The following is a 16891-nucleotide window of genomic DNA, read 5'->3' on the forward strand; positions in this document are numbered from 1 at the left end:
TTTAAAATCATTCCAGAACTTCTTTATTTTGATGCTCTTGTCCTCTTCCCTCACCCACCCTTATCCCTATTGCTGCACTTAATCATTACAAGTATATGGGGCTGATTTTACAGCAGAATAGATAAATAAATAAGTACAATTCATCTCACTACACGCAGAACAAACAAACAAACAAAAAAATCATTCAGACCATTGATTTATTACATATGATCACAACTAGTTGTCCTTATTTATGTACATCCAAATTGTGTCTTCTTTGGGACAGTAATCAGCTTAGAAAGCCTAAATTTTACTTCTATTTGTAAACCCTCCGAAAATGTCTCTTTTTTTATTTAAAAGGTGATGTTGATCTATTGTCCTCATGTGAGTGGCTTTTACCAGCTTTTCCTAAATAAGAGTTTTCCCCATCAACAGTGACTGGGCAACTGCAAACAACCTGCGATTTTTCAAGTCATGTCAAATGCTATTGGTCCCAGTGCTGTGGGGCAAACTGCATGCATTGCCCTGATTCCTGGTTTTGCATTATTTCTCTTTTTATTGATCCTGACATACTTTTTGTGCAAAGATGGTAAAAAAAAAAAGGCTTTGCAGCAAGAAAGCAGTACCTGATGGCTGTCACGCTACACCAGTATTCCATGTAAATATACATGTTTATGTGACGGTTAAAGCTTTGTATGGACGGAGAGATGATGAACTGCAAGCAGTAGCTACCTTACATAGAAGCCTGTGAACAGCAATAATTTGTAAGGCAGTAGATCCCACCACTTTTACTTTATCTTAACCCAGACATCAGTCAGATTTTTTTTTTTTTTTGCTTTATTTTTCTTATTTTTAAATAAATGAACAACAACATTGGGCGAGTCAGGGGTGGACCCTCTCAATAGTACGCTGTAAGCAGCTTCCATGATCAAATAAAATGTACTTTTGGCCACCATATCTACAATTAAAAGAGTTTGAGTTTGCATTTGAGTGATAAACTTGAAAAGATGGAGGGATCGGTGAGAAGGAGAGGGACATTAAATGGAAATGGAGCGCAAAACAGAAAAAAGGTGCAACAGATTTTTTTTCCTTTTTTTGCAACTGGGAAGAGATCATTTGATGTAGTGTAATTTTCTGTTTGACAGCAGGTCGCAGGGCCTGGTTTGGCTTGATCTCCCAGAGCGTGTTTAGCCTAGAGAGACACAATTGTCCTAATCGAGGTCAGCCGTGACACAAGTTTTCAGCTGGCCTTCACATAGAGATGCTGCTGTAGAGCTGGTCAATCTTCTCCTTGAAGAATTCCCTCAGCTCTGGCCGCTTTGCCTTCAGTGTTGGCGTAAGGAGGCCATTTTCAATAGAGAACATCTCACTGTGGATGTAGATGTTCTTCACCTTTTGGAGGGGAAAATTGAAATCTTTAGAAAACATGTGAAAGAAATTTGCATAAACTCTTTCTCAAGCTACTGCAGATAATACAGCCATGAAAGCTGATATATTTGAAATTCAAGTGGCATTTCAAGAATAGGCAATATACTTAGCCTCCAAAATACTGAATAAGGTTAAAGTAAACATGCCAGACTGAAAAAGATCATGTTTTTGTTAACTGTGCCCGTAAGTATTTTCACACAAGTCCAATACTTACTGATATGCATTTTTAAGTACTTCTGAGTTGAGTTTTTCCATTTTACTTAATTCATATGCTCCTTTAATGTTTTTATTTCATAGTGGAGACCTCTAGCTCCACTGAGAAACTGACAGCAGGATAGGTAGAATAGTCAATAAATGAATGAACGGGTGATTCTTTTTTTTTCATTATGTATTTGTAAAGCACTTTGTTAATTGTTATCATTGTTATTAAAGGTATTCAACACAGGAAAAAAAAGTATAAATATATAAATAAATAAATCTTCCTGTCAGAGAGGGGGGGAGACAATCATTGGACCCGGTTTTCCCTTGCCCGGATGCGGGTCACCAGGGCCTCGGCTTAATGGAGAGTGCCTGGTGGCCGGGCCTTCACCTTCGGGTTTCACAGCCCGAAGGAACGACATGGGTCCCTCTTCCCCTGGGCTCGCCACCCACAGGAAGGGCCAATGAGGTTGGGTGTGGCGTGAACTGGGTGGGAGCAACACACCTTAGGCCACAGTTCTCACCGTTCCCACCCTAACCTATGGTCACAAGCTATGGGTAGTGACCGAAAGAGCGACATTGCAGATACAAGTGGGCATAATGAGTTTCCTCCACAGGGTGGCCGGACTCTCTCTGAGAGATAGGGTGCAGAGAGAGGAGCCAATTCAGGTGTTTCAGGCATCTGGTCAGGATGCCTCCTGGAAGCCTCCTCGGGGGGTATTCTGGGCATGTCATCATTTACTATCAATTAACCGACCACCTTCCATATTTATATAGTATCCTCAGTTGTTTTATCTAAAACTAAAAAATGAAACCGAATAGCTACCTGCTCAAAAGAGTGGAGACTGCTGGCTCTGCCCAGATGCACCAGATCTTCAAGAATTGCTTTCTTCAGTTCCTGTCCAAGAATAAGCACTCTTTTGTTAATTATTATATTTTTAGTCTTCCTTCAGAATCTAAGAATATATGTATGTAAAACTCAAATCAAAACAAGATATTGGGGCACAAACCGTATTTTTACAGAGGTCTTTATAGGTACCCAACATTCCTCTCTTCTTGGCCCATTCAGGCATGACCTCTGGGTCAGGAACCACAATGCCAACTAAACAAGACTGGATGAAACAACCATAGACATAAGACCAAAAAAAGGACTTGAATGTATCTAGAAACCAAATTTCCAAACAGTTTTGAAAATGCTTCAGATATAAATAAAAGTAGAGTGCAACGATTTGCAAATTATATTCTGGACCCAATAGAACTCAGAATATCAGATGTTGAAACTCAGACATTTTACCATTTTATGGAACATATTAGCTAATTTTGAATTAAATGGCAGCAACCTGGAAAACATGGAAAAAGTTGGGCGAGTGGCAACAAAAGGCTGGAAAAATAATTGGTACAAATCAGAAACAACTGTAGGAACATTTGACAGCAAATTACGATATTTGGCAACCGACCAGTAAAATGACTTGGTATAAAAGCAGCATTCCAGACATGCAGACTCTCAAATGTAATGATAGGCTGAGGTTCCCCAATTGTGACAAACTGCATGTGAAAATTATGGAATAATTTCAGAAAAACTTTACTCAATGTGAAATTGACAGGACTTTGAAGATCCCACCATCAGTGGTGAATAATATCATCAAAAGATTAAGATAATCAGGAGGGATCTCTTTGGTTACGAGATAAAGGTCAGAAATGGATACTCATGATCTTTGGGTCATAAGGCAGCACTGCATTAAAAGCAGTCATAATTCTCTACTGAATATCACTACAAGGGCCAGAAATCCCTGTACGTGAACACAGTTCCGAGGGAAAGCCAAAAAGTTGCAAGTTAATGCAAGTTAAAGTTGTATAATGCAAAAAAGAAGCCGTATGTGAACATGATCCAGATCTTCTCTGACCCTGGGCTTATTTTATATGGTGAAATGGAAAGCTATTCTGTGATCAGATGATCAAAATTTGAATACTTTTCTGGAAAACAGGGATAAAAGGAGTAAAAGGATAGGCACCATCAAACGTGTTACTCGCAGACACTTAAAAAGCCTGCATTTGTTATGGTATGGGGTTGTATTCATGGCTATGGCGTGGCCAGCTTATACATTTGTGAAGGCATGATCAATACTGAAACGTAAATCGAGGTATTGAAACAACATACGCTCCCATCCAGATGTTGCTTTAAGAGAAGGCCATGCATTTCTCAGAAAGACTATGCTAGACCACATACTACAACAGCCTGGGTTTGCAGGAAAAGAGTCTGGGTGCTGAACCAGCTTGCCTGCAATCCAGATATTTCACCAATAGAAAATATTTTGGGCATCAACAAAGATCCAGGGTTAATGAGCTGCTAGAATCTTGCATCAGACAAGACTGATTGTGTCTTTCCTACAACTCCAGCAACTGGTCTCCTCACTTCCCAGAAGTTTACAGTTGTCAAAAGAAGATGATACTCTCAAAATAGAGGACATTACACAGTGGCACACATCACTGTGTTCCAACTTGCATACTTCAAATTCAAAATAAGCTAATGTATTCCATGAAATGGTAAACTTTTTTTTTTTGAACATCTGATATGTTATTTATGCTCTCTGGGGCATAGCATTTGAGATTGAGATTTGTGCATCATTCTCTACTGTTTTTTATTTTCTTTTTTTACATTGTCAAAACTTTTTGGAATTCTAGATTCAAGAGAAACTGTTTCAGTCTTGAAGTGTGTGAGGAGTGTATTTTGTGTGCTTACCTGTAGGCTGTCTCCATGAACATAAAGCTGTGCCACTGGTTCACTCCTAATGTAGATATTCTCAATCTTCTCAGGGGAGATGTACTCACCCTGGGCCAGTTTGAAGATGTGCTTCTTCCTGTCAATAATCCTCAGTGTGCCATTCTGTCAAACATGCCATAGGATAGGGAGAGTAGAGTAAAAGATTAAAAGGCATCTGTGCAGACACAATGCATTGTTTAAAAAAGAAGCAAAAATATTTCAGTATACACATACCTTTAACCATTTGCCAATGTCCCCTGTGTGAAGCCAGCCATCTGGGTCCAGTGTCTCAGAGGTCCGCTCTGGATCTTTGAGGTAGCCCTTAAACACATTTGGTCCCTTCACACACACCTGGACCACAGAATAGGAAAAATGTGACTGTAGAGTACATTGACCAGTTCTTCAGTATAAATATAGACACCGTTCCTCAGAAATCTGAATGTGCTTCATTTATTTTTCAAGTTATTTGCAATAGTGGCTATGATAAAAGCCACCAAGAAACTCTAGTATTCACAAAATTATGCATGTACTATCAAAATATTTCTTTAAAATTGTTTTCATTACACTGTGTAAAGGCAATTAGACAAAAATCTTATTCATTGATAAGAAACATGTTTAATATTTACAATATAACTGTTTTTATAATTTACAATATTTTTCTGAGTGCTGCACTTAACTTTACTCTATGTACAATTTCTTTCTTGGTTATGTACCTCTCCTTCTCCCTTTGAGGCAAAATAGTTCTTCTCTGGAACATCTACCAGTTTGATGAGGTTGCAAGGCAGTGGAGCCCCAACATGACCTACAGTTTAGAGCATGAAAACTAAAATTGTTACAAAGCAAATTCAGTAACTACTTACTTTTTTTCATTTGCTTAAAAACCAGATAAGACCTTTACTAATGTATTACATTCATTTTGATTACAGTACATACAACATTTGAGGACAGTCATTACCTTACAATGCATCAAGTAAGTGTATATGTTGATGACAATTCATTCTGATATTTGGTTGCATTCATTGTAAACTATAAATGGGAATGTTAGTCTTACTGAAGTGAAAAGAACTACAAGGCCAAAGATGATTGAACTTGGTTTTTAGTTAAACAAAGTGAATTATCAAAACTGAACAACACGGGGTAATGTTGTAACGTCTTATGAGGGATCGCTACCACAACGGTAAACACAACGCTAAACACAATGGTAATTATATAACTGTTTAGCAAACAACTGAAAAAGCACACTACAGGCAGAAGCACATATCTTGCAAACCTTGTAAAAGCTTTACTGTGTGTTAGGCAGTGGTACATCTATTGAGGGATTTTGCATGAAATGTTTTTAAAATCCGAAATCATAATACAAGTGCTTTATTTCTCATTTGAGCTTGAAAGCTTAGAAACCACAACTAGACATTCAGATATTTAGAGATAAAAGACTGGTTTTGCTAAGCTGGCCCTGCAACCTATAAGCATTTAAGAAGTAGCAGTGGAAATACTCATCAGGATAGAGACAGTTGGAGTAATATAATCACTATTATACCTTCGAAGTGTGACAAAATGTCAGGTAAACACATTTAGCCCAACACCAATGAAGATATCTCTTACTTTTCAAGGGATTTTACGTAAAACATAAAACATTGTCACCTGGTGTCCAGTCTCCAGGTGTGGTGAAGGTGCATCCTGCTGTACACTCTGTTTGCCCATAAGCCTCGTAAACCTACAACACACACACAGTGTGAGAGGGAAGGAGGGCTGTAGGGGGACAGGTTGAAATGAAGCAACTTGTGAACCTTTCGTATGTAAATGCGTGTGGAGAAATTAATTACACGTATTACTCCTGGCTGACAATCAAAGTTAATAGGTATGTATGCATGTGTGTGTGTGGGTGGGTGTGCATGTGTTTCATGCAACAGAAAGAGAGAGACAAACGGATAGAGGGGAAGAGACACCGCAGAGTACGTTTCTTGTGTCTCAACTTCATACTTTGTCAGGACTGATGTTTTTGCGCAGTTGGTGCTGGACACATACATGTGATCTTCTCCTTTTGGCTTTTCAGGGGTCGCCACAGCGAATCAATCTTCTCCATCGAACCCTTTTCTCTGTATCCTCCTCTCTCACATCACCTACCTTCATATCCTCTCTCACTACATCCATAAATCTTCTCTTTGGTCTTCCTCTAGACCTCCTGCCTGGCAGCTCCAATTCTAGCATCCGTCTACCAATATATTCACTATCCCTCCTCTGTACATGACCAAACCATCTCAGTCTGGCTTCTCTGACCTTCTCTCCAAAACATCTAACATGTGGTGTTCCTCTGATAGACTCATTCCTGATCCTATCCATCCTGGTCACTCCCAAAGAGGACCTTAGCATATTCATCTCTGCGACTTCCGCCTCCTGTCTTTTGGTCACTGTAACTGTTGGACATATACATTTGATCATACATTCAAATTCACCAATCCTCGAACCCCAGTTGGAGAAAGTATGGAGATGGTGATCATTAACAGCAAGTTTCCTTGTGAGAATTTCATGGGAATCCCAGGCCATAACCTTCTGCGTGTGTATGTATGTGTGTGTGTGTGTGTGTGTGGATGTCTGAGCATATCTGACCTGGCATCCAAGAGCTGCTCTGAGGAATCCAAGGACAGTGGGTGAGGTTGGAGCTGCTCCTGTTATTATCATCCTAAGTCTGCCCCCCAGACTGGCCTGCCCAAACATATTACAATTACTGAGAGGCTTTAATGTCTGTTTTTACTCAAAGCACTGAAATATACATTTCCTTGGATTATAATCATACAAAGAGGTGAAATATAACATTAAAAGTTTGAAAATCTTCAATTTTAAGTGTTTCTTTTCCTGAACTATCTCATCAAAATAGCCACATCAGTATTTTTTGTACTAGCAGGAACTTGATTGATGGGAAACTTTCCCCAAATATAGGAGTCCTCCATTCAATAAATTCTATTTGTAGACGAAATCAAAATAATAAGTAAACTCTGGTCTTTGAAGGATATTTCAATGCAATGATAACTGGAAAGCACATTTAACATATTTACATATTATTACATATTTTACAATTAAAATACATATTGCATATTTATTTGCACAATTGTTGAAGGTCAATCAATTCCCTGAAAGATATTTTAACTGTGATGAAAGCCAAACTGAGAAAAAAAGATTTCTCCAGGTAATTAATTTAATCAAAGACATGAATAATTGGGTACACTTTATGGTTGTCATGCCCTACAGAACCTCAATACATACAGTACCTCAATGTTAAACATAAACCACCATGGTCACCTATTTATCACAGTCAGAATTAAGTGAAGAAGCATAGTATAATTAATAAATAATACATTGTATGGCATTTTTTATGGAAAAAGACTGATTGTATGGCAGAACAGAAATCGCATAACCAGAGAACTTAGGTTGAACAGCAGACAAAGACACCAGTTTATTTGAGGAGAAATCTGTGTTTACCTGAATCTTACTAAAGAAGATTTTGTCCCATATGCTGTCACTCCGAATAATTCCACTGCTGACTTCCGCACCTTTTCTCTTTGCTGCAAAATTGAGCAGCCAACGTTTCAGTGGGCTGTTTGCCTGGCTAAAGATCTGTAGAGAGAAAAAAAAACAGATTTTATGGTTTAAGCAGTGTCCTCTTTCACATCTTTTCACAAACAAATCCACTTAAAAATTTCAAGCTGTATATTCCTTTCAGTGGGGCTGTATGTATACAATGATAGCTGGCACATACCGAAATCAAGATTCATTGTTGATTTGCTACTAGAAACAAGTAAACAACAGTTTCCTTTATAAAAGAATCCTTATGTCTTTACTTAACTGACCTTGTCGTACATACGGTTGAGTAGTCGAGGCACCACGGGGAAAATGGTCGGCTGCAGGGCCTTCATGTCATCGGGGAGGAGACGGATGTCACCCTGATAGAATCCAATCCGCCCTCCATGGCAGTAAACCACCGACTGTAAAAACAAACACATGACACAAAAGGCAGGTTTATGGACATTAACTGTATATTTCAAACATGAAGGTTTAAAACAAGTCTGACCAGTGGTATGGTAAAAAGGACTGCAAGTGAATTTGCCAAAAGAGCATGTTGCCTCATGTTTCAAAAAGTGTCTCTACAATGAAATTCTATTCAGGAAGCCTTTACCTGACTTACTGTATGTTTAACAAGATATCACGATGAATATCTTGTCATAGTAAGACGACTGTTTTGGATCTGTTTGCTTGCTGTTCTGTAGTAAACTATTTTATTTTTTTAAATTTGGTATGCATATTTTTTGTAAATTTAGAATTTACAAACTCATTAAATTTTGTGACACAAATCTCAGTTTGCTTTGCTTCTTCTTGTATGTAATGTTGTCATGTTTGTTGATAAGGTTTAACAAAATTTGACACATGACAAAATAACGATAAGTAATAATCAAGGAACAAAGTTATGACTTCATCTCTCCTTATAAAAATGAGTACAGCACAGGCAGGTATCAGAATGATGTGAAAAAAAATGTAAAAATCCAAAGCAATTTGAATTTCACAATTCTTAAACTTATGTAGCAGTATCCTGGCTATATTCATACAACAATGAATGTGTTTAGGTCAACACTGAGATGACCTAAAAGCTATTTTATTTTATTTTATTTTATTTTTTGTTTGTCATCTCCACAGATCACATCATCTCGCTTCAGATTTGTAATTTTAGAAATGTGATATAAACGTCCGAAAGCTTTGTTTTGAATGGCTCTGTGAGAAATGCCTAACTTGTGGACCTTTTCCTGCATCCGGAGTCATTTGAGGACACAGCACAGCAGAGGTACCGCCCCCGCCATTCTGATCTAGAGATATTTTTGTGTGTGTGTGTGTGCGTGTGTGTGTGTGTGAGAGTGGGGGTGGTGGTAGGGATATGGGTTGAATGGGGGGGGAAATGGGTGTGGGTGTGCATGTGTACGTGTTACAGGAAGAGAGAAACACCACAGAGCACGTTTCTTGTGTCAAACTGATAAATCCTCTTCAAACCCCTGGTGAGCTGGTGAAAATTAACAGCAAGTTTCTTAGTGAGAAAATTCATGGGGGATCCATGGGGGACCTTAGATTCAAGTTTATGTGACTCTACTGTCATACCTCTCCACCATAAGTGGGAATGTCTGGGCAAATTAAGCAAAAAAGATCTGAAAATTTTTAGCCCAAGTCTTTGATATCCAACAATAATATGTAGATGCTGGGATAAAGAACATATACTCTTATGTAATGTATAAGACCAAAAGGTTTAAAAGCAAACATTTGAGGAATTAAAACATGAGTTGAGGAAATACAACCCTTACTCTCTAATACAGCCTTTACGATCTGATTCATGCAGCTACATTCTATTTTCTAATTCTTGTTTCTCAAAGATGTACCAGCTTTGTTGAATGCATGTATGGATATTTATAGGACAGCATGTGTGTAGTAAAAGGTATAGTCCCTGCATTTTCTGGTGCTTTTTAATAAAGCTTTCCCTCATTCCTTAATTGCAAATATTGTAAAGCTAAAAACAATATTTAATCTAGGGCAATCTTATCTCATCTCGTCTTATCTTATCTTATCTTATCTTATCTTATCTTATCTTATCTTATCTTATCTTATCTTGTCACACTTACAAGATCCTGTATCTGTCCTCTATCGATATAAAATTCAACTGAGGGAATTATTATGTTTAAACAGTGCATGTGATTATTTGTTGTTTTTTTCATTTCAATAACTGCTATAACTGCTTACATGTACATGATACAAGATACACCATCAGCAGCTGAGTTGAAAAGGGAAACTTAAGAGGGAATGAAAAGTAGGATCCTCCTGCCTTCCACACACAAAATAATGCCAAAGCGGAAAAGGTCAGGTCATTTACCTCGATAAGTCTCTCAAACATGTGAGCCAGGGGTAAGAAGGAAATTAGACAATCCTCTTGGTTGGGAAAAATTACTTTCTGCAAGCAAGAGAAGAAAACAACTCAACCATCTTAAAAATGATCACATTGCTAAAATGATCACTTTACATTTATTTCAGTTTACAAGGAAGGCTAGGAAGGAGCCAAGGTTGTATGCAACTTAGAGATTTACATACATCTGTTACTTTAAGGAAGCCAGAAAAGTCGGCCACAACGTTCCCATGGGTGAGCATGACTCCTTTTGGATTTCCTGTGTAAGCAGATAGAAAACACACACTGACATAAAAGCAAATGGGATTCCTTTGTCTGACTAAAGTTTGAACAATCACGCTGAGCAGAAATAGTACGGTCAAATTTTAACAATTTGAAAGTTGCCTACGTGGCTTTTTTACATGACACACGCCTCCAAAATGTGTGTCATGTATATCTTTGTAAAAAATAAAAGCCAATCATTTCCAAAAACAGAAAAAATTAAAACTAACATAAAAAAAATCTCACAATTTACTTCAGAAAAGCATTCAGAACATGTAATTTGCATGCATTATTAAAATCCCCAACAAATGATACCCTCCACATTAATCAAGTTAGATATTTAGAAGTTTATCGTTGATCAACCACAAGTATCGGTTAAAGTGTTTTCAGGCATGCAGTCATTTCATGAGATCATAACTGAACAGATGTCGCAATACAAGTGGAGAGATTTCCCGGAAAATGGTAGACTGAAAAGAAACAGTGTTGTTGGACTATCTTGTACGTCTAGCCTTCATGCAACAGATGGCAGCATTTTGGCTTATTGCGCTCCGGAAATGTAGGGCACTCAAGCCTTGCCGTATGTAATCTGACACCACAATGTCCTCAGATAACCTGGTTTCTGTTTCCTATCATCATGAGCAACTGCAATCGCTCCTTGTGTACTGCCTCTTGGCCAGAACAGGCACGTTTTCATTACTTAATGCCAATGAATGGAGACGTTATAATGATTAGAAATTTCCAGGGGCTTCAGAAATATTTGTCCCTAGACAGACATGCATTTTGACAGTGCAGAATGAAAGTTACTTTTTGTTTTTTGATTTAAATATTGTTTAAAAGTGTGTAATGACTGTCATATCCGGCAAAATGAAGAGAACTCTTGTTTGTAGGGAACCTGAGATGGTAACAACCCACTGACTAACCCTGAGACTGTGACAGAAACTAGTCACGAGGAGTAAATAAATAGAGGGAGGTGCCTGATGCTACAGCTGACACACTATTATGCTGGTAAACACACCAGTTATTCAAAATTCAATTTAAGATGTTAGATTTTCCTCAACTCTCTCTAAATAATACGATACCAATGCTAAATCAGAAAGTAATCACACTCATTGTGTAATTGGGTCACTGAAGTTATCGGTCAACAATATAAAGCATTGTTTTTGAACTCCGAGGCAAATGCTTGGCTTCAAAATGCAAAGGTATCAAGAAAATACATAAAAAGTTGGCTCTGAGGGTTCAAAAGAGCCAAATGACTTATAGTTCCGGATTGTAACATTCGTTTTAGACTGTTTTAGACAAATGTTTTGACTGCTGGCGGCAATCCAGAATGTGACTGTCTGTCAATGACAGCATGCCGGTACGATTTGAAATGAAACCTAACAGCTAAGCATACTTTATAGTACTAAGAACAAGCATGTAGCATTCCAAGTGAGACAGCTACAGTAGTAAAGTAATGTAATGGTTTTTTTTTACCTGTGGTTCCACTGGTAAAACACACTATTGATAGGTCCTCAGGTGCTGGTGGCTGTGAAGGCAAAAGGGTGATTAAATTGACATTATGATTGTAACAGCTTCCTTTTTTCTATCTCTGTAACAGGAAAACACACTGCCAGATTACTTTGTGCAAGATTTTTGGAAAGATTCACTTATTTTCAAATTGTTCAATGCTATATCTCGCAAAAAAGGAAATATCCCTTTAAAATAGTCAGCAGCTCCCAAAGAGAAGTAACAAATGTTTTGCCTTTTGTCATTCACACTTAGATATTGACAAGTCTTCATACTAAGAGGATAAATGTAAGTTCCATTTGTCAATCTATATCATGAATTGTGTTTTTTTTTTTTAAACAGATTGTATATGTTAATTTGTTTTTATGCAGAGTTTATAAGTCAAGTCTCAAATGTATCCAATTTATCTCATAGGGTAAGGCAAACTACATTATTTTTCATTTTTTGTTTCATTATTTTTCTGTTTCTAACAAAAGGCTGTCCATTTTAACATGGTGAAATCCATTCTGGCAATGAGTACATACACTGTGCTGGTACTTGTGTACTCCAGTTCCCTCTCTATACATTAAGGATACATTTAGAAGTTTAAATTGCTTTATTCTAGACACATGTTTTCACCAAATATAATTTTCAAGTAAACATATGGCCCTCATGAGTTCTGAAAGATTTGGTACTTACTATAGGTTTTCTGTAGTGTTCTCTGCCTTGAGTCTGGGGGAAACAAACATGTCAATCATTATTTTTTTTATTAATTAGTTTTTTGTCCATACTGCATTAGAAAGCCATTAAATTAGCAACAGACCGCTGCATTTTAGCAGGTTTTGGCTCTGAGTTTATTTACATTTTACTTTGTGTGAGCTGCTTAAAAAACCTGTTTAGCTAGTGTTATCTCAAACAATCGCTGCTGAATGAGGGTTAACTATCTACACACATTACAAACAACAAATAGTCAGCATTATGCCTGTCTCAGTTTAACACACGCAAGATATGTCTTCATTATCTTTCAAGAACTTGTTAAACCCTCGTGCAATCTTAACATTGTGTTTACTCCCCTTGTCCTACGTGGCAAAAATGACCCATAAGACAATATTTGTACCCTAGTGGTGTACAGCCCACATGGAAACATAGACAAAAAAGAAGTAGCACTTTTTCTAATTATGGGGTCTCTTTAGGAAAAGTCATAAAATTTCAAGTTGGAAAAAAATAGGTTAAGGTGTTTTTTCTACAGCTAAACATGGTAGTGGGTCACTTTTGACCTGCAAGAAAACACAAGGGTTAAGAATGTTTCCAAGGAGGGAGATTAAATAGTAAGAAATGGGAATGTAATGTGCAGGTGCATGCCGCTTTATTTCAATCAAATAAAGAGTTTATGTGAAGGAGAGGAGCAGCAAAGCCCTGTTTAAAGTTTGTGTTGTTAGCAGCCTTAATTTTTATTTATTCATTCATACTCTATGTACCGTCATTAAGCAATTGGCAGGGTTCACCCTGGACCAGTCGCCAGTTGATCAGGGGCACGATAAATATCTGGGCAAATTAAGGTCTCTTTAATTTGCTTGTGCAAGACACTGAACCTGAGTTTCTCCCAATGGCTTGGTTACCACATTGAATGGCAGCTCTACTACCATTGATGTGTGAGTGTGCGTGAATGGGTGACTACAATCTAATGTATCACTCAGTGTGAAGGCGCTACATAAGCAGGGACCACTTATACTTGAAAAAAAAAACATTTTTTTTTTTTTTTCCCTCAGGTCTTATCCTTTTTAAATGTTGAGCAATTTATCTATTCATTAACTTATCTATTGTCAAGTAATGGACCACTCTGGGCAGTAATTCTGCCAGAAATGTGTATATGGTGCGGTTTGAGGTTGATATTCTATAAAACCTAATTTAATGGCCATTAGGAGGAAACACAACATGTTTGGAATTTTATCCAAAGAGTTTTTGAAATATTTGTACAAAACCAGTTGAACTGTTCAATTCTGTACCCATATTCATCAAGGCTTGCCTACATTTTATACCTGGACACAGCCATACAAGAGATAATCCCCTCTTACACCATAAACGTATGACTGATTGCATTCTCAGTATGGTCAATTGAGTGATCACCAGGAAAGAGCATTATGCTATTTCTTAAAATTAGAATAAATATCAGCCAAGTCAACATACTTTTATTTCAATGTTGCTGTATATTAAAGAATAATTTAGATAAAGGTTTTCTTAATCTACGCTAAAAGGTGCTGTCTGAGGATCAACATAGAACATATAAAACATTCAAAGCCAAATTAACCCACTAAATCCATTGTAGTTACTAAAAATCTATGGTATAATACCTCCACTTCCTGAATGGCTTGTACATGGACACCACAAGCCTTGCCTTGCGTCACCAAATCAGAGTTACAGGAATCCATTAGAATGATTCTTTGTAAACCTGGGGTCTCCTTCCGCTCCACATTACCCAGGAGCACCTGAGCTTTCTCAACTTTATCGCAGATGACTGTGGAGATCTCAGCTGAAAAGACACAAGCACACAAGTGGACCGAAACCCAAGTGTGAACAGAACACGTAATTTCTCTTTCATAAAAGGTTGTTCTAGTACTAGGGCCGTAGCCTCAAACTAATCAAATTCTTCACACTTGAACATTTCTGACCACTGGCTTCTACACTATGCAGATGAACAGAGAAAATCAGCCACAGATGTTTATAGTATTTAGCACTTGATTTTCAGTAACCAGTGATGGGAGCTATGTTGCTAAAAGCTTCACTCACTGACAATTCACATTCAAGTTTTGATAAGTTATGTGTGAGGATACAGATCTTTACAGCTGGTTTGTGTCCAATCAATCCCTGGGATTGAAGTTAAAAATTTACACAAAATTACTTTATGAGCTGTAATGAAGAACTATAAAATGTCTTATTTTCGCTGTATTTTCATGTATTTTTTTCTAATACTATTCTAATTCAAGGGTACTAGATTTCTTGCCATCTTTGATCATTATTTGTTCAATGGTAACAACGGGGGTCGGTTGTGTGTTCTCACCTGTGTTAATAATGAACCGTATGGCATCTGGCCCAAGTGTGTCATAAAGTGGCACTACAACCATGGAGTAGGTGTAACATGCTAGCTCAGAGATAATCCACTGCAATTATACACATGTAAAAGGTTAGCGGTCAAAGGTTTTTCATTGATTGCAAAGCACAAGCTTTCACAACATTAATAGGGTTGAAACAGACATGTAGATATTTGTTTGTATTTTCAAAAAGAGATTTCTAATTAAAAGACACTGCACTTGTTTTTGCATGTGTTTACACTTTTTCACGAAATGTATACAAGGTTCTCAGTCATCCAGGTCATGATCCATTTTTGTCAGATCAGGACACAACTGGACTTTGATTGATTTCTTGAAGACGTTGCACTTCTCATCTACAAGGCTTCAGTGCAAATACACTGCAGGGAGTTTCCGGTATGAGAGTGATAGGGTTGGGGGTGGCACTTAAATAGCAGAAACTCCCCACTGTGTTAGAACAGAAGCCAGGAATAAGTACAGTAAACCTGAACTAGTCCATGAAACTATGTTGCTGCCAACAGGTGTGATAAAGTAAAGAGACATAGATACTGAAAAGACACAAATTAAGACAAAGTACGGAGCTCACCTCTGGCCTGTTCTGGGCAAACACTCCTATAAATTGATTTGGGTTGGGCTGGCAGCCCTGGTGAAGCAGCCCTGATCCCAGATGTTCAGCCCGGGCTGTCACCTAAATAGTAGAGACAGAATTAACATGAAGAGTCAACCAATGCTATGCTCATCCTCCATGTGTGAAGATTGCTTTGTTACTTAATTCTTTAGGGTGCTAAAAGGTGATATTTCAAATCTACTTTAGTTTGCTACATTATAGAGTTAATCTTCTCCCTTTGCTGGATTTTAAACAATTTTTGGAGCCATTTCTCAGAAATAAGACATCTATTTTGTAGTGTATTTACTTGCAACTGCAATTGGATTTAGTGGAATTGCAAAGAGCATTAAAGAAAAATTAGTTAACCAAGCAACAAAACATCTTCTGAGATCTTTGATTTGAAATATTGCCAGTGTTTTCCAACTTAGATTAAAGATGAGTCACATAACCGCAAAAAAACACCACCCTTATGATGAATGGCATTCACGTGTAACCTTGTTTGAACCTGTAACTATGTCAGTCTGGGCCTCAACATCTTCATCTCTGCGAGCTCCAGCTCTGCGTCCTGTCTTTTCCTCAATGCCACTGATTAGAAACCATATAACATCGCTGGTCTCACCACAGTCTTGTGCACCTGTTCTGTTATTCTGGCTGATATTCTTTAATCACACAATGCACCTGACATTTGCTCCATCAATTCCAACCTGCCAACACTTTTCTTCACCACTTTTTCACACTCTCCATTGCTCTGGAATGTTGACTCCAAGTGCTTAAAATCCTCCACCGTCTTTATCTCCACTCCTTGTAACCTCATTGTTCCACTTGGATCCTTCATTCACACACATATATTCTGTCATGCTGCAATAATCTTCATTCATCTTCTTTCCAGAGCATATATCCTCCTTTCTAGATTTGCTTCCAACTGCTCCCAACTCTCACTACAGACCACAATATCATCTGCAAACATTATGGTCCATGGAGAATCCTGTCAGCTCCCTCCGACCTTGTCTGTACTTCTCTATCAACGTCTATGTACTTTTAAAGCAAATCCTGCATTTGTAGTAGACAAAGGAGTTGGTGGTTGACTTAAGGTAAAGGGGGACCTGTCGAAACCCTATCTCCATCAAAGGGACACATGTGGACATTATGGACAA

At 37.8% G+C, this 16891-nt stretch overlaps 1 protein-coding gene across 3 annotated transcripts in view; it reads right to left on the minus strand.

Annotated features, from left to right (window-relative positions):
• The window catches only part of acsl6 (acyl-CoA synthetase long chain family member 6), a 30656-nt gene continuing 13765 nt past the window's right edge, over window positions 1-16891 (minus strand). For all 3 annotated transcript variants that reach the window (XM_086176859.1, XM_086176860.1, XM_086176861.1), the window contains exons 5-21: window positions 15717-15818; window positions 15103-15202; window positions 14396-14574; window positions 12744-12776; window positions 12033-12084; window positions 10484-10557; window positions 10269-10346; window positions 8212-8346; window positions 7844-7978; window positions 6974-7069; window positions 6008-6080; window positions 5080-5168; window positions 4601-4717; window positions 4346-4489; window positions 2616-2717; window positions 2432-2503; window positions 1-1371 (exon numbers count right to left, since the gene is read on the minus strand). In XM_086176859.1, coding sequence (XP_086032985.1) covers window positions 1231-1371; window positions 2432-2503; window positions 2616-2717; window positions 4346-4489; window positions 4601-4717; window positions 5080-5168; window positions 6008-6080; window positions 6974-7069; window positions 7844-7978; window positions 8212-8346; window positions 10269-10346; window positions 10484-10557; window positions 12033-12084; window positions 12744-12776; window positions 14396-14574; window positions 15103-15202; window positions 15717-15818 — 1722 coding nt within the window. In that variant the 3' untranslated portion in view covers window positions 1-1230. The remainder of the gene's footprint in view (window positions 1372-2431; window positions 2504-2615; window positions 2718-4345; window positions 4490-4600; window positions 4718-5079; window positions 5169-6007; window positions 6081-6973; window positions 7070-7843; window positions 7979-8211; window positions 8347-10268; window positions 10347-10483; window positions 10558-12032; window positions 12085-12743; window positions 12777-14395; window positions 14575-15102; window positions 15203-15716; window positions 15819-16891) is intronic.

The sequence above is a fragment of the Fistularia commersonii genome, chromosome 29 (assembly GCF_037954325.1).
Source record: "Fistularia commersonii isolate RoL2024-O1a breed Wild chromosome 29, RoL_Fcom_v1.0, whole genome shotgun sequence".
NCBI classification, from domain to species: Eukaryota; Metazoa; Chordata; class Actinopteri; order Syngnathiformes; family Fistulariidae; genus Fistularia; species Fistularia commersonii.